This window comes from Salarias fasciatus, chromosome 7 (assembly GCF_902148845.1).
Source record: "Salarias fasciatus chromosome 7, fSalaFa1.1, whole genome shotgun sequence".
Lineage (NCBI taxonomy): Eukaryota > Metazoa > Chordata > Actinopteri > Blenniiformes > Blenniidae > Salarias > Salarias fasciatus.
The window spans coordinates 15669188-15695411 of record NC_043751.1 but is presented as its reverse complement, the minus strand read 5'-3'; the positions used below and the strand labels follow the sequence as shown (position 1 = coordinate 15695411).

The window sequence follows — 26224 nt, the reverse complement described above, 5'->3', positions numbered from 1 at the left end:
AGGCAAAACCATCATAGATGAAGGGAAGGATGTTACAAATGCAGATGTGACATTGAATCATGTTCTGACGCCTGTATAAAAATACTGAAGAGGCTTATTTATTCCTGACTTTGTGACGAAATGCGAGCCAGACAAGAGATTCATTGTTGGGGTGTGAAAGCTCAAATGTTAATGTCGAATGATTAAAAAGATCTGGTCATTAGACCTGATGCCTTTTACAATATGACTTTTACAATATTCTGGATCACTGGAAAACAGTTATGTCAATTAATGCCACTTTTTTTTTATTTATATATAAAAATCTTGTTTAAATGATCTAGTGTCATTTGAACTCATCGTGTGCTCATCCGCTCATGATGGTAGATCTCCCGTTTCTTTTGTACTGCTCCATCTCCCTCCTCTTGTGCATCTATCTACACCCCTTTCATTCCCGCCATATGTGAATCCTACAGCAGTGACGTGACGGTGTGGCACAAGATCAGCTCGCCGGCCCGTTAGCCAGGCTACCGAAAAACTCCAACAAATTAGCTCGTCAGCGTGACATTTTGTTCAGGTTCTGTGAAGTGAGCCAGGAGATGAGATGGACGCTGTGCCAGTCTTCCAAAAAATGTCAAGTAAAATTATCTGCCACAAAAACCTGTTCAGCCAACTTAGCATAAATCTCCCTGACGACTGTGCCTCGGCACAGAGAGTGATGGGCATGAGCAGGGAAAGTTAGTGCCACAGAAAGCTTTCAGTTTGTCCTTAAAGGAACGCTCCACCGTGCACTGGTCAGGCTAAGTAATCTGCACCACCGCACACCAGTGAACTGGTCCCCACTCAGCCTTTATTGATAGCTGGAAAGGTTCAGCTGGCAGTGGCTGGACTAAAAGGAGCAGCTGGTGACTGGAGTCCAGCAGGTTGTGGAGAAATGGGCAGTCTCAGTAAATATTTATTTCAGATACAAGTACAAACAAGACATCATGGGGTACTTCTGAGATTCTGTTTTCAACTTTAACAAAGCCAGGGGAGGATGAAAAGATTGAAGCGAGCGTTTGTTCAGAGGTCTGCAGGTTCAAATCTAACAGGACCTCTGTGTGCCCCTGAGCAAGACCCCTGACCCCCAGCTCCCCAGGTGCCGCACCGCTTCAGCTCACTGCTGCTTTCAAGTGTAGTTACACATGTACCAGATTTATTAAATATGGACAAAATTTTCCAATGGGAACAAAAAAAAGATCAATACTGTGATATTTTTACTACGACAATCCGGTGATTGTTTGTTGCTGTGCTCAACAAACTGTCAACACGAGCAATCGGTCAACACGGCAGAAGGATGATATTCAGGATTGTAATGCTGAAACACTTGGAACATACAAGTGAGAGTTTATTGATGCAAGAATCAAGCAGCAGGCTGAGGAGATGTGCAAAAAGAGGCGAAGTCAGCTGAATCTTTCCTCGCCATGTTGTCTATTAGTTGCTCGTGTAACAAAGAAAACGATAGATGCCCGAATGTGTGAGGAAATTTTGTGGCTCTGGTGTGCTGTGTGCCGGTGCAGCTTTGGGTTTACTCTAAGGCCATGCAGTCTGTCAGCATCTCAGATCCTGAGCACTAAGGCCTTTACGGATTTGTGGCGTAGGTGGAGCTGCTCATGTGCATCATCAGCTGCAGCAGCTGGGGAACTATTCAGAAGTATGACCAATGACTCTGGTAAATGGGAGGGAGATCTGTGTCTCACAGCTGATCTCACATCACCTGAGAGAAGGACACATCAACAACACACTCATATCTCACCTTATTGAAAAAGGCAGTTACGACAATCACAGATATACATAGAAGAAAAATCAACATATACCACTAAAGTGTTCGTACCTCTATCCTCTCACAGTAGCTGACATATTTTAAAGTTTATCAGTGCACTTACGGAATGATTTGAAAAATTGAGTTTGTATTTTTGCACTTCTGGGTCCCTCTTCCTGACACATACGGGCTTCGGATGTGTGTTCAGCTCAATAACTGACTCTCAATGAGCTGCCGACAAAGGCTCAATATTGATCTGATGATTCTGCAACTTAAACAGATGTCTGCTTAAGTGAATAAGAATGAGACCTTCAGGTGGTGTTATACTGCACTTGGCAACACTTAAAATGGTATGTTTTTTTTTTATCACAACTATTTAATCTTCAATATATAGCAGCATATATGAAAACCTTTTTTCTAAAGTAATTCTAATTTGTACATGCAGCAGCTTCTCAATGCTGTTCGTAACAAACATTTCTCTGTTTCAGTAGATCATGAACCAGCAAGAACAACATCCGGAGCCTGAAACCGGAGCTGCTCAAGTCAGCTTTAACTCCCAGGTATACATCGATGTGTTTGTCGAGAGGTCAAAGCACATTCAGTTCAACAAAGGGGTGTAAATGCTCTAGAAAATAAGCAAAAGTGTCACGAAGAATATTTTTAACAAAAATTGAAAAAAATATGGAAAAATGAGTGTTTGTTTTCATTTTAAGTAATGCAGTACTTTACAGTAACCGCAGTCTGCCTTTAACCTTAGTGCAAACTTAAAATAAATGTCTTTCGCTGAAAATAGGTTTTCTTTCTTTACTGTCGACACAAAACAAAACCATGTGACGTTCCTGACTAACTTCGTGTCTTCAAGCAGCCCCAGAAGAACTCACACCTGCCTGTTTTGATGTCAAGTGAACTTGCCAGCACAAGACTTGTGAAGACGACACCGTCTGTTCATGGCTTCGTCTGCAAACTTGTTGCGAAGGATGCAGAAAAGGAGCAGGTCTGCACTCCATTAGAAGGCGCACGCTTGCAAACGTCGCCTGCGCACGGAGCTTCAGCGATGAGCGCGAAAAAAATAAGAGAAAAGCGTGGCGCGAGGAGGTCACAGCGGAGTCGTGGCTGTGGCCTCGCTCTCCAGGCCCATCAGGCCTCGCTGTCAGGGCTGCGCTCCCTCGGGGGGCAGAGTGGTGGGGTCTGCAATCCACCTGACCGAAAATAGCCTGTTAAAATGTGTGAGTGTGCACATGTTTGCATGGCTAGTCAGACATGATTGTGCACTCAGACGGGACATCCATCTCAGATTTTTTTTTTTTTGTTTTTTTTTTTTTAGAAGGGGGGGCTCTGTTTGTGGCCTCTGAGCCGAGCAACTGGATTTCTTCTGGACGATTCCTCGCCGGGCCGCGAGTGTGTCAGCAACTGTCTGCCATAAATACACTCCTCTCACCACTGGATGGAAGTCAAATAGCGATATGACAGTAAGAGAGAGACGAGTGAGAGAGAGAACAAAAAAAAAAAGCACAGTGAAAGGGACAAACAAGCCTTGCGCAAACAGCAGAGAGCTCAAGGACGTTCTCAGTAAAGACTACGTTCATCTGGAGAGCGGTGAGGTGAGAGCGCAGATAGACTCATGTTTAAATGGATAGGAGAGAGAAAGAGAATAGAACTGTCTGTTACGTTCACATTAGCATTTAACTCCCCTCACATCACAAGATCGTCCTCTTACTCTGTCAGCAGCTCTAACTCAGTAATCAATCACATTGATGCAACCCATGGAAACCAAGAGATTGAGAGTGAGCAGTCAGGCGAGGATGTGTGAAGGCAAATCCTCTGTGAGCAAACTCTGCAATGTCCAAAAATAAAGACGGTTTGATTTCTTGCTTTACGACTCATGTCCCAGAAACAGAGCCACTGCTGGCTTATTTCAAGGCTGAGAACGCACACCATTTGATCCACTTATAGGGACTTAAACTGAGCCTCAGAGGGTGTGATGATAACTATCTCCTCCGCACTGGCACTCCGGTTCAATGTTCTCCCTGTGCTGAGAGCCCGTCTGCATTGACACTGGCTGACAGAAGCAGGTCACTCAGTCAACCGTCTTCGCCATGAAATCCACCGCTGTGCTCAGAAAACAACACAACAAGCCTCCAGCCTCGAAGGCCGGGTTAATTATACAAAAATGTGCAAGACGGGCAGTTCAAACTGTGACCACAGGTTACCTGAACTTAGAAACATTTGATAGACATTGAAAATAAACAAAGCCTTCATGGTTTCACTCGTCAACATTGGTTTAAGATGCAAGAAATACAAAGATGTGTATACACTACTGTATTACATTTGCAAATCCAGCATGTAAACATTTAAACTTTTCTTTATTTAACTAATAGAAACTTGAGGGATAACGTCACCTGGAGTTAAAGCAGTGTTAAGAATTGTTTTTGTTGATGAAGCATCACAATAATCCCACAGAAAACATTCCTTAAGACAACTCAAAGTACGACTGCAGGGTTTTGTGAACGTTTCAGGTGCATGATGCATTTTGCTGAGCAGCGTTTTGCTTGATGCATGCACAATGCACATTCCTAATTGCAAGTGTCAACATTTGAGAAAAGCTATTTCTTCACACGGACAGTGATGTATCGAGATGTCACCTGTGGTTAAAGCAGTACGCATGCCAGGGTTGCCACAGGTCCGAGAGACAAAACCAGTCCAACAAAAAGCTTTAGTATTACACCCGACCACATGTTCTACTCATTACTTAGGTCCATTGTCACTTTCTCTTTCTTTTGTCTATATCCTGGCATGCTTTGCTGACATGCAGGCACCGTGCTTCTCTCTGAGGTTGCTTATAAATAGTTTGCTATTGCTGTGGGGTTGCGTTGGGTGAGAGAAGTGGGCGCTGCATGGGTGGCACTGGGTTTGTGTGCGATGCTGCTGTTGCTGCTACTGCATTGGCTCATTGGCTCAGGGCAGTGTGTCTGCTTATTAACACATCACATGTCGATTTCCTGTGGAGTCAGTTCGATAAGGTACTATTATAGATACTAGATAATAGATACGATTATAGATCAAGATACTATTTTTGTAATTTGCAAACAAATCAAACAACCCATGTACAAAAAAAAAATAACCTACTGCTGTGAAAACCTCATAGATTGCACTTGCACAAAATCTTACTAACATTTAGGATAAAGAAAATGTTTTTCTTGAATGTCTTCAGGTGACAAATGATGCTCAGTGATGCCACCTGTAGCTAAAATGATGTGAGGGTAAAAATCACAATATCTACAACAAATGTAACTCTAAAGAGGAGTTAAAGCTAGACTATTAGAGACCTGCAGGACTGCTAAAAGTGAGAAACATTGCATAAGCGTGGCAATGAAATGTTGGAGGGGGGATCAATATGAAGTGAGGCTGCGCAGTAAACCAAGCTCCGGCGCTTTGCTTCTACCTCAGTGCGCAGTTTTACTACAACAACAGCTCGGAGCTGGCAGCGGCTCCGTGGTTCAGCCGCTGCGTTCATCCACGGGCCTGTTTCTGGAGGAGCCGCGCCGTCCTCCGCCAAAACAGCGAGAGAATTAAAAAAAAAAAAAAAAACCCCGCGGAGCTGTGGCATCACGCCGAAACAGACACACCCCCTCCGGGCGGTGGCATCGAACCACGACGCCGTGGTAAACAAACGGCGGTCTCACTGCCCGAATAGCCGTCCCGGTGGTGGTGCGGACCGGCGTCCCCGCTCCGAACGGACCGTTAGAGAAGGCCCGACACGAGACGAGGAGGTGGAAACGCGCGCTTCTGCTCTTTAGTGACACATGACAGCACGAAATGACATCTTCATCAAACCAGCCGGGCACTTCAAACACACACACACACACACACACACACACACACACACACACACACACACACACACACACACACACACACACACCTCCGTGTTATTTCCCCCCCCCTCACCTTGTTTGACACATTTGAAGCGGACCGGGTCTTTGCAGTGCTTGATGACGGCCAGCACGTCCCGGGTGGTGAGCCCGGCCACCGGCATGTCGTTGACCTCCAGCAGCAGCTCATCCTGGGCCAGTTTGCCGCTCTGGATCAGCCCCTTCCCCTGCTTCACCTCGCCGAAGTAGGGGAACTGGCCGTTCTCCGCGCCCCCCTTCAGCTCGAACCCCAGCTCGCCGTCCTTCCCCCGGGTGATCACCGCTTCGTGGACTTTGTTGGTCCAGTGGTTTTTCTTCTTGAGGCTCTTCGACATCGTTAGGAGCGAGTTAATCACCGCGGGCTAGCCCATGCAAAAAGCCTCCTACCGTCTCATCCCTGCCTCTTTGTGCGACCGGCTGCAGCTTCACGCCGCTCGGGGCTCCATCGTCACCGGTGCACGCGAGGCGCAGTGTCCGCTCGGCGAGCCGCGCAGTCGGGCAGAGGGGCTGCGGTGTGGCACGGCGGCGGCGGACGGAATAATTTCTCCGTGTGTGTCAGACACACAGACGCAGGAGACAGATCCTGGCGGATGACCCGGATGTGAAGCCTGAAGGAGGGGAGAGATGAATGGTTCTGGTTCGGCGTGAGGAGATGCGAGAGGAGGGGAAATAAAAGACGGGAGGCGCTTCGCTGCTACTCCACTGCCGGGGGCGCTTCCTCAGGCTGGGCGCTGCGATCACACACACTCCACTCTGCATGGCAGGGAAACTTCCCCCCGACACACACGCGCACACACACACACACACGCACACACACCCTGCGAGCACGCAATGCAGGGAAACACATGTTTACTCCACTTTACATGCGTTAACTCTGAAGATGCATTCAACCAATTTGAAAACATATATTGTTTAATATTAGATAACCAGCAACACGAGGTTAAAGTTGTGCTATAAACATTTTGTACACCGCCCTGCCCAGGGGCCCAGGACCCCCGGAGGCCCCGAAGGCTGCTGCTGCTTCACCATGCTTCTGGTAAGTATTGTAAAATAAGTAATATGTTTGTTTAACACTGCATGGGCGCTTAGGTGCATTATGAGGTGAAATAATTCAAGAGCCTCAAGGCAACGCTAACATGATTATTTTAAAGAGCCCTCTATGGGACAGGGATATTCAAAAGTCTTTATTGGATTTTTTTTTTTTTTTTTTACTCCAGTTTCGTGATAGAATTCAATATAAATGCGTGCTTAATACCTTCACAACACACTCCCACATTACAACATATACATAAACATTCTTTATCCACGCATGGGAATTAAGATGTGTTTAAGTGGAATGAGTAAGGTTATTTTTAAGAAAACTGGTGCGCTGAAGTGAGAAACACTCAGAGGTTGGAGGTCAGGTGTCTGAGTTGAGATCAGAGAAGTAATATGGTAAACACAACCTACACAACCACACTAATTCTGAAGCTGGAGTTGGCTCGCGTTCATAAAATAATCTGCAAGCAGATTCGCTCTGAGTATGTCTTCTGTACGTGTTGTGGTCTGTCTGTCCTCTGGAGGCACAGGTGATGAGCAGGAGAGTAGGAAAATAATACCAGACAAACTCAGAAAATGCAACTATAGCTAATGATGTGAAGGTTAACTGAAACACTGGCTAGAAACAGGAGCTGAAGATTGTCAATAAAAGTATTTAACCTCTATCTGTGGGAGGACACAGGAAGAACATATGAACTCTGCACAGAAAGACCCAAAAACACCATCGTGTAGTCTCATTTTAGTTCAGTATCCTTTTTATAGTACAACAAGAACATTGCAACATAACATAATTGCATTGCAACATAACTGCACCATACAAGGATGGACAAATTCTAGATGCAGGATATTGTTTGATTCAGGCAAGAGGTATGATAAATCCTGGACCTTCTGGTAATCTTTCTGTGACTCCAATCATCTCACAAAGTTAAACAGGCCAAAGTAAATCTTAACTCTTCCACTGGTTTGCTGTTGTCCACCGAAATCCATTCAGTTTACTATGTAGCAGTAAGGAAAACACCACATGGATCATTTTCACCTCTAGTTTTTAAAAATTACCCTCTTTCTGTTGGTCGGAGTTACATAATTGTTATGATGACATAAATCCAAGTCCAACAGAAAATGACAAATCCTTTTGTTGCCATTACTTTTTCATGGCCACATGGCTTTCCAAAGTGGGCGAAGTAAAGTTTCCTTCAATATTTAATGCATAAGTCAAGAGCTGCTCCTGCAAATACCGAGGATGACAGTCCCTCTTACTGCCACTCTCAGCCTGCGCGTGTGTGAATGTTTTAAGGGCATGCGGGAGGATTTTGCAATGTGAGTATCCTCCCTAGAAAACAACATTACTGTACACAGCCCTCTGAGTATCTGCAACCAGTAAATAATCCATGAAGAGCAGTGGATGCACTTTGACTGTCACTTTACTTGCTTCACTGTCTTGGCATTTAGGTCATTCTGTACGTTTCGGGCTGCAGCAGATACTTTTGACACTAATTCTGAACAGATGATGATGTTGACTAGATTAATTTTACAGACTCACCACCACCACAGCGCAGAAAGAGCGCTGTTATAATCCCGAGAAATTGGCTGGATTAGGAGATTATGAAGCCTGTGGGGAAATGAGTCCCTGCTTTACTCTATTAGCTGCTCTGCTGGTGGATGTCAGAACTGCACTGTGAAGTGTCCTGCAGCCTGGGCTGCACCATGCACCACCTCAGACCTGGAAAATGACCAAACCTGCAAGTTTTCTCCAGAAATCAAAGTCACTGATAAACACTGCTTCACGAAATAATGGCATCAGCACATAACGCCTTCAGAGCGAGCACAAATCTGGCACACTGTACTTGTACAAACTTTGTTTGTTGCATAAGTAGAGTTTTTTTTTTAACTTCTGTGTGGAAAGGATAAGTCATACACTGAATTTTCATCCTGATCTCATCTATCTATATCTGGATCCGAGCGTTTCACTATTTTGGACGTTCCTTTGTGAACACAAGCGATAGAAGAACTAAAAGAAAAGCCATCAGCTGTCGCAGCTTTGAGCCGGAGTGCCTAAATTTGGAGTCACATTAAGCAACTCATTGCCACTTTAAGGGTTTCTCTTGACAGGATGCTGAAGTACAGCAGCAGCTCGCCGTGTCTTCAGCATCAGGGCGAGGTGGAGGAGGAGAAGAAGGAGTTTTGCAATTAGCTGCTTTGGCTCGTGCGTCATTTTCGATGATGACTTGGATGAAAAACAACGCCATCCAGTCGTTCGCTTTTTGTTTGGTATTAAAAATCAGAGGAACACGACATTAACTGCGGCTCCGCGGCCACAGAGGCCTCCTCAAACTGCGCGTAAATGTTTGTGCACACCGTATGGGGGATGAAAAAGGGAGATAGGGATATTACTTTATATCATCATTATAGACAGAAAGTAATGAGCATCCTAAAGTAGGCTGCCAACAACAGAAGGCAAAAATACAATAACACGAGGCAGTCTGTGCGCTCAGAGGGGGAATTTCAATAGAGCTTATATGGATTTAGTTCACAGCCTCCCTCATTGACTGTCTGCTCTGTGTGTCCTCTGCTGGAGAAGAAACACACACCGAGTTGTTCCGATTGCTCGGCAGAGACGGGGGGGGAGGGGGTCACCTTCACACGGACGCTCGTACACGGGTCGGACCGGCCTCTCTCGCTTTTATCGACGATATTTTATCCACAGATGTGGAGAAATAAGAACCAGCCACGTTCTCATGTCTGCTGAGACAGTAACACGCTTAGAAAGGAGTTTCAGACGATACAGCGGCATCTGTGAGGAGATACTTGGGGCGGTGCAGGACTGGAGCGCCAGTTAAAATCATTCTCCACACACACACGCACACACACACACATGCACACACACAGACGAATAAGTTAATTAGACTGAATGGCTTCAGGGAATTAGCGAGTAAATCATGATGGCTTTTCCTCCAAGCTCCCGATGAGATTTAATTATGAAGCTTGTGGTGGTAAAGTACACCTGGACAAAGTCCACACTGTCTACAGACCAAACCAGATGCTCCTGCTCTGAAGAGGACATTAAAAAAAAAAAAGTCAGCAGATCTCAGCCGATGTTACAGATCTGTCCTGCTCCACAGCGGCAGCAGCAGTATTGAAGTTCAGCTTTATGAAGAATGTTTGTTTCATCTCGTCGCTGGTACAGTAGCAGCTCAGATTAAAGAGTGCTCTATGTCTGTGTCCAATTTTCAGTGAATAAATCTCTGTTAATTCTTGTTTTTTAGCTATTGTTGTGTCTCAAACTGCTCCAAAAGGGAAATGCAGTCACTTTATTTATCTGCTCATTGTCTATAGTGCTCAATTCAATTCAAATTAATTCAGTTTTATTTCAAAATTGCCTATTACAACATAGTAATTTCTAGACACTTTTAACAGAGAAAACCCAGCAGATCCACATGAACAAGCATAAGCGACTGTGGAAAGGAAAAACTCCCTTTTAAAAGGAAGAAACCTTTGTAGAAGCAGGCTCAGAGGATAAATCACAATTTAGAAGCACATCATTAAAATAATCAATTATGGCAGCTACATTTTACAGTGGTCTGCTTTTTTTGTCACAGAGACATTTTTGCTTAATGGTTGAACCAGAAAATAGCTACAGCAGTTACATTAATATTTACTCAGCATCTTATTATGAAAAATGATTTTGAGCTTCAAAACCATTTTGCTCAGTGCAGTAATACCTGACTGCACTCACTTCCATTGATCCATTTACCTCCTAAACCCATTTTAGCCACATTTAGTTTGAGGGTTGTTGGATCCAGTCACAGCCAACACGACAGGTCTAACAGGATAGCCAACAGGCACACTGATATTTAAATCAAACACATTTTTACTATGACAATACACTTAGAAATTGTACTATTTTCTGTGTCACAATGCTTTAAGTGTGTTCTGTCATTATCAGTATTATCACTTTAGTCAGGCAGTGGCTCAACACTGATCTTTATCACAGACTTTCTTGATTGATGGGTTTGAACTCCTTTTGCTTTGACTCTGAGTCCAGCTTCAGTGTTCGGCGTGAAGAGCTTCTTCGTCCTTTCCTTCATTCTTCCCTCAATAAGATACCTTCATTCTGGAGGAGCTTCATTTCCACACTATTTGATCTCACTGGGAGGGCTTTAGGGATTAGCTAAATGACTCTGCAATTAGCTTTTAAACCACACAATGTCTCCCCAAAATAGTGTCCTCTCGGCTAATGCCTAATGATTGTGCACGAGTGGTGCTGGCTTAGCTCAGTCTGCAGGACAGGAGTCAGCTGTGACCCATTTGTGGCACGTTAGTCGCCATAAATTTGATGTCTGTTAAACACGCAGAAATATATTTTTCTTTGAAAAGAGGCAGGGATCCGACGGTTGTGCTGATAATCCTGTCACTATCTCTAATTCCTTTGATCGGCTCATGAATACTGGAAGAGATTCTGGGCCTCGGCCCTCGCTTCAAATCACCACAGCTTGGAAGAAAATCACTTTCTCATTCCAGTTCAAGATTAATTAGCCCTAATCCTGGGGCCTTTCCAATAGAGATTTTATATGAAAGGCCAATACGTCTTTGTCAGAAACAATCTATGTTAATTATATTAAACTGGTGATTAGATTTCCCTCAGTTGTCTCCTCTATTACCATCAAGCAGCCATCAGTGATGGTCATTACATGTAGTGACTAATTGTGTCCACAAGAGGGAGACACTTACTGATAAACAGAGCTCTTAAAACCTTGGAGTTTTCAGAATTGTGAAAACAAAGATATGGATTTATTAGTTTACTGACTGCTTGGTAGAACAGTCTTTAAGGTGATGTTGCCTTCGGTTGTTCTGATGCAAGTCTACAGAAATAATTTCTGCTTTTAGACTGATTAAAGTGATCTGGTTAAGGATCATGGGGTGGCAGAGCCGATCCCAGTTCAGGGGTTCACCAGGGACAGGTCATCACTACAGAGACAGATAACACACACACACACATACATGCAAATGGAGGTAATATAGTGCCCCCAACAACAACCAGTCTAGTTATTTTCAGTAGTAATAGGCTGTGGTGCTGATACTGAGGAGCACACATCATTTTCTGAGAGCTTGGCCAAACATCAAAGATGTGTTTGAAATTTTTCAAACTGTGAGGCTTTTGTTCAACCTGCTCCAGTGAGAAGAGAGGCCGTCTTAGAGGAGCTTGTGAGCCGTCACGTGTCAAAAACCATGTATGGAGGAAATTATCCGTCATGACGTAACGACTCACATGGTTCTGGAGAGAAAGCTTAACTCTTCGCATCCAGAGCTTTGGCTACAATAACATCTGTGTTTTAAAGTCTTGTCATACATGAGCCTCCAGGTTTAATAAAGGACCAGATTCACTTCTCTTCCCTTTTTTTAATGCTACTGCGGATGTGGGTAAAGAAACTTGTTTTATATTATAGATGTCCCAGTTGTGTAGAGCCTGGAGCGCTTCATGAAAATCACACTGTTGTAATACATTTAATCTGTTCCAAGTTAATGTCTTAAGATTATTTAAGTTAAAAAGCTCTGTTGTGTTGCTCAAGATAAATATTCAGTTTTTTTTATTCCAATAAATTGTAACAACATATTTCTTAGAACTCGAACTGAACAGAAACCTACAACCTCATGTCTGATACAGAAATGTAAACCAGAGAAATAAAAAAAAAATACAATAAATATAAAAATATTTTTTTTCCCCAAGCCATCCTAAATAATTCTTAAAGATAAAGCTATCAAGTAGTTTGTGTCAGCTCAAGTCTGTTAGTGGTTAAACAAATCATTGATACAAACCTAAAGTTCCATAGCCAATACTCGTATATGTAAGTGGTATTTTTTGAGGTGGGTGACATCTGAAATATAATTTGAAATCCTACAATTTCAATTATGAGATAATTAACCTATTTTTCTTTTCAAATTTCTTGAGATGAAAATGTTTTCCTCTCATGCTTCAACCTTCATACCCTCATTCAAATAGATGGAAAGTGTAAAAATAAATGTTAGTATTTCAACTTAGAAAAAATCTTTAGTAGCTTTCAAAAGTGAAAGAATATATATTTATTACATTTATATTTGAAAAATGACTTAATTTATTTCCATACTATGGCTCCTCAAAACAGAATGGTTGCAATACTGAGAAATCATTCCTCCTGGAGGGGTCAATAAAAACAAAAATAAAATATATTTCATAATTCCTGGGAAAAAAAAAACACCCTGAAGATCTGTAAAAGATTTATTTTAGCCTCAATTGATGACTTTGGATAGGTTGGGCAAATGTTTGGCATCCTGTGACTTACACAAGCTTCATGCATCATTTTCCTTTTAGAAAAAAAACCAAAAACAACAAAAGACAAGAGGCTTGTTGCATAAGCTGCCATGGTTACACCAGAGCAGCTCTTTTATTAGCAAAAAAATCATAGAGATTAGTCCACTAACGTCCCCATCCAATGGAAACAGAGGGCTGGGGTGCAGAAGGGGGGATATGTAACTTGAAACCATCACAGATCCTAATCAGTAACAGTGCACTTGTATCCAGCCAGCTGCCTGCTGTCCGTCTGTGAGGCTCTGCGCACAGATCTACATCGCGGTCCTACTGTCTGCTACAAGGCCACCATTGGCATCCTCTGTTCAAAGCTTCTCTTTTCCTGCAGGATTCAGGATTCAGTTGGGAATGTTCACGGCAGCGCACCGACAACGTGCACACCTCCGTTTGAGAGAGAAACTTTTTTTTTTTTTTTTGGTCGCTTAGAAAAATAAAACTTTGAAAGAGGATGACAAGTAGAGGATTAAAGTCCCTTTGTTTTATATTGTGCGCACATCCACACGTCACTCGTTCGCTCAAGCACGCACGCGCACACACACACACGCAATCGGACTCAATCAAAAGCTCTTGCTCACATCACGCTCACGCAAACCACACATGGGGAAAAGGTTTTCCCGCACGGCTCTCACAGTATGTCAGCGTCAGAGTGAATTGGTCAACAGAGTGTCTTGGTCTGTACACTGTGTACTCAGTTTGTACAAGGAGGCAAAAATGATACCACAATGAACTATTTAGAACACACACACAAAAAAAAAAAAATAGATAAGATGGACTCAGGGAAAAATAACAGGCATCGATTGGTGGCGTCTACATGGATCTAACTCAACGAAAAATGAAAACACTGCAACTAAGGCATGCAAGGCACGAGCAACTACAAACATGGATGAAAGAAAAAAAAAAAAAACAACAAAGGTCCCCCCTTTGATATAAAAATTAACAATAATGATAAGGTAAAATAAGCACATTTTTAAAAACTGTGGAAAAAGTCCCTGGCCATAGACAGTTGTACAAATATTTTACACAAAATGTTTTCTCTACACACCTTCTTTTAAAACGTTTAGAGATGAACATAAGTTAATAAGAGGTTAAAAGTGACACTCCCAGCAGGGTCCACACAGTTTTCCTCCGTCCACACTCTGCTTGAATGAAGTCACTCGGAAAGCTGGCCACCGGGCTGCCTGAGCAAAAAGAGAAAATAAATTGAAGGCGAACCGTGTGTCGGAGCAACAGACTGCGGCGCTTGTTGCAGGACTTTACCTTTAGAAGAGGCCACAGTCCTTCAGGTTGTTCTTGATGATGACGTCGGTGACGGCGTCGAACACAAACTGCACGTTCTTGGTGTCGGTGGCACAGGTGAAATGGGTGTAGATCTCCTTGGTGTCCTTCCTCTTGTTCAGGTCCTCAAACTGGCACTGAATGTAAGCCGCTGCCTCCTCGTAGGTGTTTGAGCCTGAAAACACACACACGGCAGGATTTGATGATGATCAAAATCAAAGCATGTTTCAACATGTGACAACCTTCACTACATAACACACTTTGAGACGTGTCTCTTGCTCAGCAGTAAGTTTTTAATCATTTACACCTTCGTGTTCTTGAGGAAAGTGAACCTATTTAAAAAAAAAAAAAAAAACTCCTTTGGAGTGTACAAACTGTTCTCTGCTGACCTCTAGTGGTGGAACTCCTCACTCTGCTGAAGCTGTCCTGAATTCATTTATAAGCACTCTCCCTTATTGCCAGATTGTGACCTCAGAACACACAGTGGCCCGAGATGACTGTTGTGAAATGGTGCCGTACATATTAAACAGCAGAAGTGGGCCAGCGATGCCGAGCTGAGGAAGCAGCTCCACACACACAGACAGACACACACACACCTCAGGCTGGTGCTCAACTTCTTTATGTCTGCTCTTGCTGCAATTTATCATTGCAAGACTTTTAACTTGATATGGTGGTAAATTTAATTGGCTACAGAATGAGTGTTGGTAAATTGCCAATAACAAAAACACAGCTCATTCGGCGGTGCAGGCTTTTACTGAAGGATAGTAGAAATAAACTGCAGGGTCTCTGGTGATGCATCAGGTTAAGTCTTGACCTTGAGTGAAGAGTATCTGTTCAAAAATTAGATAAGCCGACTGCAGCTTGCAATAACTTGATGTGGTTTTCCCTGAGTTACTTCAGCTTCCACTGCACAATGTAAAACTGAAAACCCTCGACATGGAGGTCATGGTTTTCCATCCCTCGTACAGTGATCTGCGTCATCGGTTGAGGCCGTAACACATCTGTGAAATATTAGTATTGGTAATTATTGTTGGACTTGACAAGGACTCATTGTTTAAACTTGAAGCAGCCCACACAGTTTAAGGGCAGAACTTCACGGGGAGGATAAAATCATCTTTTTGTTTGCAGAGATCACCGCACCTCTGTGTGGCCACAAGATGGGGAGCGGCTGAGCGTTCAAAAACACCAACCCCAGCAAAACCCTTTGAATTAGCTTCTTTTAAAAATCTAAATTTGTTTTCATTGGACTCCAGGGACACTTCTTTAAACTTTGTTCACTTGCATTTGGGGAAAAAGATGCCGTGATTTACAGTTCGTGGTCCTGCGTGTTAGCATCGGAGGCCCTTGGCAAGATACGGAAGCCCAAGCTGCTCCAGTGGTGTGTAGGCACTTTGTACTGCAGCTGTCGTCATTGGTGCTGGAGCGTGTACAGCGCGGTGGGAACGGCTGCATGTGACCCAGCATGTAAAGCAGGAGAAAATTCACTGTGCGGCTGAGGTTCAGTGTCTCACAGCACACTGCGATCCACTGCAGCTGCGGGGAAACCACCTCCCTTCATCAGGAGAAAACCAAAGCTTCGTCTGGCAGCTAGGTGGTGGTGTTGTATCTGTTCGCAGACGCTATCCAGAGAAGTGTCACTCCCAGAGTGCACTTTGATCCCCTGCAGTTCGGCCATGTTGGGTTCGAGTCCAAAGGAAGCAAAACATGCTTACTTCAGAGAGGAAAAGGAGTCGGGCAGAAGCGATGGTGGAACATCACCTCACGGGAAATTTTAAAGTTACCTGGCCGTAGAACTACTTCAGAAAAAAATAAAATAAAATCTGTTCATGTTACCGCAATATCGCGAATCAAGAACACTGTGTTCCAAATGTTGCTTTTCAAACCAAAAACACATCCACTTCACTACCTGGGAAGAAGTACTGTTTAGGTGTGCAAACCCATTACTCACACAGCTGTCTGACAGAACCAGTGCTGATTCTCAGGCTGTGCCGTTACACAAGTGCCAAACATGAAATAAAAATAATACTCATATTACGAAGTACGCATGTCTCTGCTGAACTGTTTAGAACCAGATCAGATTCAGAGGCTGCATGTTAAGGAGGGTTATAATAGTGGCTCAGCATTTTCTCAGGCTGGACACTAAAAAAAGTTTGAGAAGCACTGCAGCAACAGACTCAGAAAACGTTCAAATATGAATCAATCAATCCAACTATCAATGAAATTACTGTTTTTGAAAAGATAACAGTGACTTTTAGCAGGATTACTGCTCGTAAATTTCTGACTTAAACAGGTGATTGGATATAAAGTCTTAAAAATGGAATTCAATGAGTTTTTGACAATCGTTATTTACCAAAATAAGATATAAGTTTACCACTTCAACTTTATGTGTCCAAACAATTTTGAAATAAAGGAAAACCAATACTAATCCTGTAGATCAGTCTCCAATGCCGGCTGAAATCCAGCCCATGCTTGGTCAGAACTTGGTTTATCCACAAGAGCAACAAACAAACGACGTTATTTGCATGAGCGGAGCACCTGCTCCGGGTCTCACCTGCGTATTCTGGGTAGCAGATGGTGAGGGGGCTCTTCTTGATCTTCTCCTCAAACAGATCCTTCTTGTTGAGGAAGAGGATGATGGAGGTGTCTGTGAACCACTTGTTGTTGCAGATGGAGTCGAAAAGCTTCATGCTCTCATGCATTCGATTCTGCGTGAGAGGAGGAACACGCCGTGCTGAACAGGCGGCGAGGCAGCCACGGGTGGAGCGCGTCTGAGGCGGGCGGGTCTTACCATCTCTTCGTCCTCGGCCAGCACCAGGTCGTAGTCGCTCAGGGCCACGCAGAAGATGATGGCGGTGACTCCCTCGAAACAATGGATCCACTTCTTCCTCTCTGACCTCTGTCCGCCGACATCAAACATCCTGAGATCACACAGACGTACGGTTACACAACTGCAACGTGTTTCTGAGGCCTTTTTTTTTTTTTGAATTTATAGGAGCAATAAAACACGATGCAGCCATGATGATTATTACTGATTTATATTACATTCTAAATCTGTAAATTATGGCATACGCAGCAAAACGGACAACTATTAATAAGGCAATAAATTAGTGCTGCGACTTGGCAGAAAGATTCAACACATGGGTAACTGATTGATCACGGCTTGCCATGTTTCCAGAGAACAGCTACTACAAAATGAACATGGGATGAATGGCTGCCTTGTGTTCGGAAAAGCCTTGAAGACAAAGTATTAGCACGACACGGTGGATCACAGATCACATTTTCTAGGAAATGCAAAACAGCAAATATTCTCAAGCCTCCAACAACTCTACTGTTCTCTGGAAATTTGCAATTGAATGTGTTATTGGATCGTCTCGTCAGTAATGAGCGACAGTGTCTATGTGATTGTAAGATAAATATCTGTAATTCTGTGGCTTACGCAACAGACACGAAGTGATCAATCTAACTTTTGTTTTTCTTGATATTTCCAACCAAAACACACATGAAAAACACACAAATACATCAGAGATGTTCTGTAATGGAACCACAACAAAAAAAAGTCACGTAATCGAGGTTACGTCTCTCCTACTTACTTGAAGTGCAGGTCTTTGAAAGTGAAGTGTGTCTCAACAATACCGGTGGTTTTCACTCTGGTCCTCAGCACATCCTGCTGAGTGGGGACATAAGCAGCGTGGGATATCCTGTCCAGGTCGTTCAGGTAACTGTGGGAAGAGAAAAAAGACACGACCATTTAAATTACCTCCTTTGTCTCTCAGCTGCTTTACCGGATTGTCTTCACTGCAGCCAGAAATCTTTTCTCAGGCCTTAACCTTCTAAACGGTCCCTCCTCAGCACAGTTTAGAAACCATTTCTGCTCAACGTTACTGCTCGTGTCATCCGTTCATTTAAGGATAAAAAAAAAAAAATCTTATTTAAAATACACTGTCAAGCTCCTCCCGGTTTGTGTCCCACTCACTATGCAGCCGAGTCGTTGAGCTGGTACTCTCGAGAGCGGCTGAAGCAGGCCTGAACTCCTCCGTCTTTCCACAGCCGCTGAATGACCCCGGCAAGCTCTCCCGTCATGAATCCCTCTTCTGCCGAACCGGCCAGGACGAACAGCTGCCGCGCGTCGTCCTGATGGCACGAACACAGTTACTCAATCACACAGAAGTTTTGTTTTTTTCAAAGTTCTAGGGTGGTGAGCACAAACAAAGGATGTTTATGTAACCTGAAACATACTTTTATCAACTTTTATTCCACATTTTAAAATTGCATTTAATGGCAGTATAACTTTATCAGTGTTACCATGATGAACTAAATGCAAAAGTAAAACATTTCAACAACATCCTTGTTTGGGCATGAATCAAGCTGAAATTAAATCGTGTGTGTGTGTTAGTTCCTGTCCTTTTTAAAGTTAAACAGGATCTGAAGGTCAGTGGCAAAGGCCTAATATCAGTAAGAGCATAAAATCAGGGAAGAAGAGCCTTGGGTTCGAATTGGTCACGACAGCACAGCCAGGCTGGTCACGCTGAGGCAATGACTAAGTCTTTTGTTTTGCCTGGAAAAAACAGATTTGCTAAATCAAACAGCAGTCTGTTTAACCTTAAACACTCAAGACTGCACAGCAGAGTGTGGTCCGGATAAACTACAATTGCACTTAAGAGGAAAGCAAGACACACAGAGGCTGTAACCAGAGAGGAAATCCTTGCCTTTTGATAAAGAGACTCTCGATCACAGAGATATTGCAGAAAACATTGCAAGTAGCAAATATGAAATTAAACCCGACCATTTTCAAGAGACCTGCTGCAGAAGAAGGAAGAATAAGATGGAGATCTGCAAATAGGTGATATTCTTACAACATAAATGTGTTTTCTTTACAGAAACAAGCTTATACGTTTAAACTTACAGCTCTGGCTGGATCGTCAAAGTCAATCTTGAGGCGGCCCATGGCTCTGATGATGGCAATGATGGACTGGATGGTGTTGCTGTAGACGACGGCCTTGTACTGCTTACACTCCTCCTCTGAGTATCCTGCTTCATGGATGATCCTGGCACACAAACGGAGAACATCAGCAGCTGGACACTGATTTTTTATTCCCTTACCGTTTGAAGAAATCAATAAATATATCACATAAAAATGAAGGCGCAGCATTCATGTTTTCAGTGCATCTGATCAAGCATTGTGTCACACTACATGTTGAAAGCAGTCATTTCCACAGACTGGATTGAGTAAACTCTTAACCAAAACATTTAGCATTTGTGGAATTTTGCAGAAAGCAGTATTATGAGTTTTCATAATTTTCCTCAAATTCTAGAAATCCCCAGAAGCGTCACCATCTCAAAGTCTGGCAAAGTCTGAATCGAAGAATTCAGAAATTTGCAGGGAGAAAGTGAAAGCAAAGCCTATGTTACCATATTAGATCACTTGCTAAATAAAGCGTTATGTTGACACGGTGGCATTACAAGCAGACAGAAGCTCATTTAAACTTTCTGAAGGAAAAACATCACTGTTGATCTGAAGGGTGCATCTTCAGTCAAGAGATGAATCAAAGCCCTACATATAAATAGCTGCTAAATAATTCAGTCTGTTCAACAAGTAGTCACAACTGATGTCTGTTCAAAGGCCTTTTCACTGAAGATAGAGAGATAGTGAAAGAAAAATTCAACAGTCAAGCAAATTGCTGAATGAAGATGATATATCTGAACAAGGGAACAATTTATCTCAGCAAGAAATGTGTTAATTATCATTACATTAATTCAGAACAATCTGGAGCATGGAAAGTGTCCTTTATGCTCTACGCCGCTGCATATCCTCCTCTTGATCACCAGACTCGTTTCTGTCAAACTTGATGCTACAAACTGTTCAGACTTACTTCATCTGTTTAACAATGGTACTTTTCCCAGATTCTCCAGCACCTGAAAGAAAGAGGGTGAGAAATTAAACTACAATTGATGCAGTGACATAATGGTGATTAGTGTAACAGTTGAGGAAAGTGTTTCAAGCACGCTTCAGATTTCAAGATATTTGGTAAAGGTTTGAAATGTGAAACACTAAGTGAAGTAAATTCAAAATATGTGGATGTTTCATGGTTCACTGAATTAATTATGGACGGGAAATTTTTCATCCAATCCTAATTTTCAGAGCAGTGCTAGGAGGTCAACAAATTGTGGTTTTGGTTTCTTTTTGTGTTTTGAAAACAGATTTACCACTCATTTATATGTTCCTTCAAGAACCATTTTTTACTTGTCACATTACTACATTTTTCCAGAGAATGAAGGAAAAATGGAACCTATTGAGCTCAAATGTGTTGTCCAAGCAAAGTGCCAAAAAAGACAAAAGAGGTTTCAGCATATGCCCCATGAGACACAACAGATCAAGTCTTGATCTTGAGTGTGGGTGATCCAGGTTCAAGTCCCAGGGGCGGCAGGAAAAGAATCTGGCTCAAAAACTAACCAGGTCTATGGTGAAAGCTAGCATGAATTGCCGTTGTGACCCTTGGATCGAAGGATTGACCTCATAGAGGTTGCAGTGATCATGTCGATGCTCGATTTTTAAAGTTCTGAAATGAAAATGTTTTCCCTTTAAAATTGAAACAGGACAATGTGCATTTTGATTCGTCGAGCAGCAAAAAAAAAAAAAAAAAAAAAAAAAAAACCCTTCATCATGGCAGCTTCAATCTGACACCCAAACAAAAGACCAAACCGCCAAATACACTTTTCTGAGAATTCAGTTCACGTCAAACTGCGATGAACAAACAATCACACTGTCGCTGAATGCAATGAGGACGTGTCTAAGACCCGCTTTAGTACGGTCACAGTTCAATTGGATTAATCAACTAGATCCTCCTGTCAATGAGATTATACAAAGCTTAAACTTCCCGGTGATGGAAACCCTTTCTGCTTCGGGCTGGCTGGACTCTGAGCTGTCACATCTCACAGAGGCAGTCTGATTTACATGCGACAGAAATACAATAAAACACATTAGAGGCCTTCCCGGGCAAAGACACAGAAAAACAGTGGTGCAGCATCCGTTTGATTTGCTTGCAGAAGTGCTGGGTACACCGACTCGCTCCTCCTGCTCCCTCTGAGAACTACGAGTGTTTTGAGCTGAGCACACAACATTTTAATTACCTTACCTCTGCGGGAAGTCTCAGCTCCCAGGTGAGCCTAACTGTTCAACGATGAACCGTCCCATATGATAAACAGCCACACGTCACAGAGCTAATATTACCGAAATTTAATTTGCAAACACACACTCATGCCTCACTGAACTGCTGAAATCCAGGGCACTGTAGAGGCCAATTATGGGAAGACATAGAAATACAAATTGTCTCATGTTTATTAATGAGTTGAGATGTTTGACAGGACTGCATTATTCTGGACCAGGGACAGTGCACAGTCCTCACAAGCCATATAAAAAGGCAGATACATCTCTGCGGTAAACACGGTCGCCGCGTCTCCTGTGTGCAGCTTCTTCCACAACCGTTTGACAAAAACGCTGCTACACAAAAACAAAAATCACTCGACGTCATCTGTGTTAGTGCAGCACATAAACAGTCGACATTTCAGGCTTACCTCCCACTCAGGAGCGCATCGTTTGCTGATTACTGCAATATTGCAAACAACCCCAGTGGGAAGCCTGACAAGAGTGGCAAACTGCAGAGAGCAGATAATGCAAAGCGACGTGTCTCTCCCTTTGCTTCGGAAGCGCAAGCAATATAACATGAATCACAGATCACAAAATGAAGACTCAGAGTTCTTGTACGCTCTGTAGGTTTCTGATAAGATCATCGCCGGATGATATATCCTCAAATCAATTTCGCACATCTCATGCAGGTGCTTGTGGGAATCGTGACGGGGGGAAAAAAAACACACGACCATGAAAATTCAAATCAGGTCTCATCTCAAATGACATGCAGACACACAAACTGGAAAAATGTGGTGTCACAGACACACAGGCAGACCCGCCCGAGCAGAGACTAACTAAAATATGCAGCACAAGAAGGCATTTTCAAAACGGCTCGCGGACTGCAAGGCTCAGGCAGACATCCAGGTAGCACGCACTAGCCATTTCTGATGTGTGCGTGCATGTGTGTGTGTGTGTGTGTGTGAGTGTGCAGGATCCACAGATGCGGACTGCTGTCTGCCAGGCTGCATAGGTTGCTATGCAACCTCTAAACCGTCCATCCATACTTAGACAGCCAACAGTAGTCATGAGGTACCAGTAATAGCAGAGGTGGGGCAGCTTTCCTTGGAATAATGAAACACCAGCGACGTGACTGATACACTGCTGCTAACGGGATGTAAATCTGGAGCTCATTTATGCCTCCATCATAAGACATTTTTGCATTGGTGACCACCACATTCAAATGACTGCGCTAATACTTTGCCCCTGAACATCCTTTCAGCTGGGCCAAAAACCGAAGGCCATTTGAATTTTTTTTAAAGAAAAAAAAAACAAATCAAAATGGGGTTAAGCATTTGCTTGGATTCCAATAACCTGAGATGATTGCATGAATAAAGAAAACAATGTTAAAAAAAATTCTCTTTATGTGTTCAAAGTCAAAAAGTATACTGATTTAGAAGGTTAAAAATCGATTTAGCAATGGAATACACAAGTGAAATAGTAAAAATGATCAAAAAAGCTGTTGATTCTTGTTGCAGATTTGCAGTTATTACTTGACTCACAATCAACAGAAGTGCTAAATAAAAACATTTAAAACTCATTAATTTCTCAATATCCACAATTTGGTGGTTTTAGCTACTGAGATGTTAAATGTTGCTCATTTCATAGTAAATATCTGTGCTTTGTCTTGGTGACAACATATTAAATACAGCAGCTCAGGATTTTGGGAAACACAGTTTACAGGCCCAAAATATCAGCTGATTAATCGAGAGGATAATCACCCGATTATCAGATCAATTAGTCAGTAATATGATCGGTAGTAGAGGTCGTATTTTGCAACAGTATCGCAATATTGTGTCATTTTGTAGAACAACAGATTACGTAGAAAGCGGTGCCAAAGAAATTATTGTGCATAACTTCCCAGAAATCGGATGAAGACATGCTTCACAACCCAGGGGCTGAAAAGGCACCCAGACTCGTTTAGCAGCATATTTAGCGGTTACTTTCAAACCCACACGATCAAAAATGGACACACATTCTCGTTAATGTCAACACAAAGCAATGATTTAACGGGATTTGAGTGTAAATTAACCAGGTTTACTCAATATGGCAGATTGAGAGTTATTCGGCCCGAAATGCGATAACTTTCAGTTTATTTCATGCGATAAAATGCAACCAGTTGATGGTTGCACATAAAATAAAGCAAATAAATGTGATCTGACATGTACACGTTGGCGGTATGATGAATTGGGTGAGAGAATTTGTTAGGAGTTTAAGATCTGAGACATTGTTGAAGCTAATCCAGGCTAGCACCGCGGCGCTAAAGTAGCACACAAGCTAATTACTGATTTAAATTAGCTTAGTGACTCGCCGCTGGAAGGAAAAACGGAGCTTTGTGCTTCACACCAACACTATCCAGCCGACTAATCGGACTTCATGCTAGAGTGATGTGAAGAAATTCAAAAGAACAAAAAGGTAGACACCGAGGTAGCTCAAACTTTTCAGCTAACTGCACAAACACACGCCGAGCCATTCAAATGTAACGTCCGAAACTCCGCCGCCTGCGGAGCCACAGCGGCGCAGCAAACTTTCATTTCGCCGCATTTCCACGCACAAGCAGCGGCTCGCTTGAAGTTAAAAGGAAATGGTGTGTGTCGGGAGCCTTCCGAGCTAACAGAGGCGACACCCCGAGCCTCCCTCACCCAGCAGCAGCAGCTTGACCTCCCGGGCTGCCTTCTCTCCGTCGTCCCGCAGATTCCTGTCGATCATCTTGCTCCGCTCCTGCGCCGCCTTGTCGTCCGTGCTCAGAGTACACCCCATCTTCTTCTTCTTTTACCTCCTCCAAATAAATAAAAGAAACGCAGACTACACCACAACTTTAACTACCAGGGCAACGACATGCAAAGGCTACCGACAGAGCTAGCATCCAGTGAGGCGGAGGTGGAGGCGAGGAGGAGGGGGGAGAGAGGAGGAGGAGGGCGCAGTCTGTCTCTCCAACACTTCAAACACGCCCTGAACCTCGAAGCGACTTCGCAGCCAACACTCCTCCGAGGCCGGATCGGCACGATGCGCGGCTTCGGCGGGATCGGATCAGTGGAGCCGAGACACGCGGGTGGAGACCCGAGAGGAGTCAGTGGTCGAGAAGGAGCAGGAGGCGAGCAGGAGGCAGCATCTGACTCCGAGAAATGTTCGCTTCCTGCTCCTCACACGGTGCAGCACTGCGCATGCGCGGAGCAGCAACAAGGCGTCGAGACAGCCTGATCTTTATTAGGTTTATTTTGATCCTTTTACCCCATGAATTGTTAAGCTATATATTTTCTTATTTAGAAAACACGCTTCACTAATTCCCTCAGTAATCTTGTGTTTAATTTGTCCCGTCTATGGTTAAGCTTAACTACACACAGTCTCGTAGTCAAGACCATCTAAACTGAGACAGAGCTGGAATCAAGATCACAGCATCCAAGAGCAGAACAAGACTTCAAAACCATGTCCAGACCATGCCCTGACAAGACCAAGACTTCCAGGGGTCAAGACCAAGTCAATATCAAGTTCAGAGCATCCCAAAATAGATACTTCGAGAAGGTGAGACTGGATCAAGATTAAACCCAGAGAGTCCCAAGACAAGACCATAATTTTAAAGGACCAAGACCAGAGTATTTCAAGACCAATATTCAAGGGCCAAGACCGAGTCAAAACCAAAGCCAAAGAATCCAAAGACCAAGAGAAGACCAAGACTTTAAGAGGCTGAAACCAAGTCAAGACAAGAGCATTGAAAATATGGTCCTGAGACCAGTCTTGAGAACAAAACTGTTGAGTATTATAACACCATACAAACATAACAGTAGTGATGCACTGTACTGCACTGAAGCTGCTTAGGGTCAAGGGCCTTACTCAGAAAGCCACAGCCACAAACTATTGGCAGTACATATGACTGCTCCGCTATGCCACCATATTTATCCCTCTATATTATTTATTTTTTTACTTTAGTTTTACAGTCCAAGTGCACAGGGACAATCACGTAAAATCACACCAACGAACCATGGAAAGAAAGCCCCGCGATGCACAGGAAGAACATGCAAACTCCATACTTATAGCCTGGAGTCAAACCCACAACTTTATCTGCAAGAGGTGAGATCTCTGCCTAAACACAACACCATGAATTAAAAAAAAAAAACATAATCAAAAATGAAGCAAGTGATAAAACCTTAAAGTTACAGGTTTTACATACAAAATCATATGAGGAAATTCACCTTTAAGTTTGTAAATGATAACTGTTTCCAACTGATTTGTCTGTTCAGTAGTGTTTCAAATGAGAGGAAAGAAAATGAAAAACACACATCAATGTTCTCATCTCTAGACAGTTATGTGAAAAGATCATGTTAGTAAAACATACATGCTTATTTTTTAACCTTGAAATCAACTCATAAATACTCAAATTTATTGATTCATTGTTACCAGGTAACAAAACAATTCACACACACAAGAAAAACAAGCACAAGCCCCACCAGACTTTCAAACCCAAATAATAAGCAAAAAAAATACTTCTTTATTACAATAACTTTGGTATTGAAAAGGAAACATATTAATTTTAGGTTGCTGCAAATAATAGTTTTGATTTTGTCATAAAAAAATCACAGTTGCACTAATGTTAAAATTCATTATTATTCACCGTAAGTATTCTTGCAGCCATTGTTTTAGCTTAGCCATAATTTAGATGGCAAGAAGTGAGGTTCAGCCCAGATGAGTTGTAAATTAAA

General features: G+C 42.9%; 2 protein-coding genes across 5 annotated transcripts in view; both read right to left on the bottom strand.

Moving 5' to 3' along the window:
- The window catches only part of magi2b (membrane associated guanylate kinase, WW and PDZ domain containing 2b), an 88146-nt gene extending 81768 nt beyond the window's left edge, over positions 1-6378 (bottom strand). For 2 of the 3 annotated variants that reach the window (XM_030097150.1, XM_030097151.1), the window contains exon 1: positions 5726-6377. In XM_030097150.1, coding sequence (XP_029953010.1) covers positions 5726-6023 — 298 coding nt within the window. In that variant the 5' untranslated portion in view covers positions 6024-6377. Of the gene's footprint in view, positions 1-5725 lie in introns of all 3 variants that reach the window. The other variant, XM_030097154.1, reaches the window with a different exon arrangement.
- A 7091-nt stretch (positions 6379-13469) lies between these two features.
- LOC115392518 (guanine nucleotide-binding protein G(i) subunit alpha-1) lies at positions 13470-24665 on the bottom strand. 2 transcript variants are annotated; one of them, XM_030097189.1, is made up of 9 exons: positions 24170-24665; positions 20215-20257; positions 19248-19389; positions 18318-18475; positions 17935-18063; positions 17133-17262; positions 16896-17049; positions 14327-14519; positions 13470-14243 (listed from the first exon to the last, which is right to left on the bottom strand). In XM_030097189.1, exons 1-8 carry the CDS (start codon positions 24285-24287, stop codon positions 14329-14331), a joined length of 1065 nt encoding a protein of 354 aa, XP_029953049.1. In that variant the 5' UTR covers positions 24288-24665; the 3' UTR covers positions 13470-14243; positions 14327-14328. The 2 variants fall into 2 exon arrangements, with proteins under 2 accessions (XP_029953049.1, XP_029953048.1); XM_030097188.1 differs by having other exon boundaries at positions 13470-14247; positions 24170-24664.
- Positions 24666-26224: the final 1559 nt, after the last annotated feature.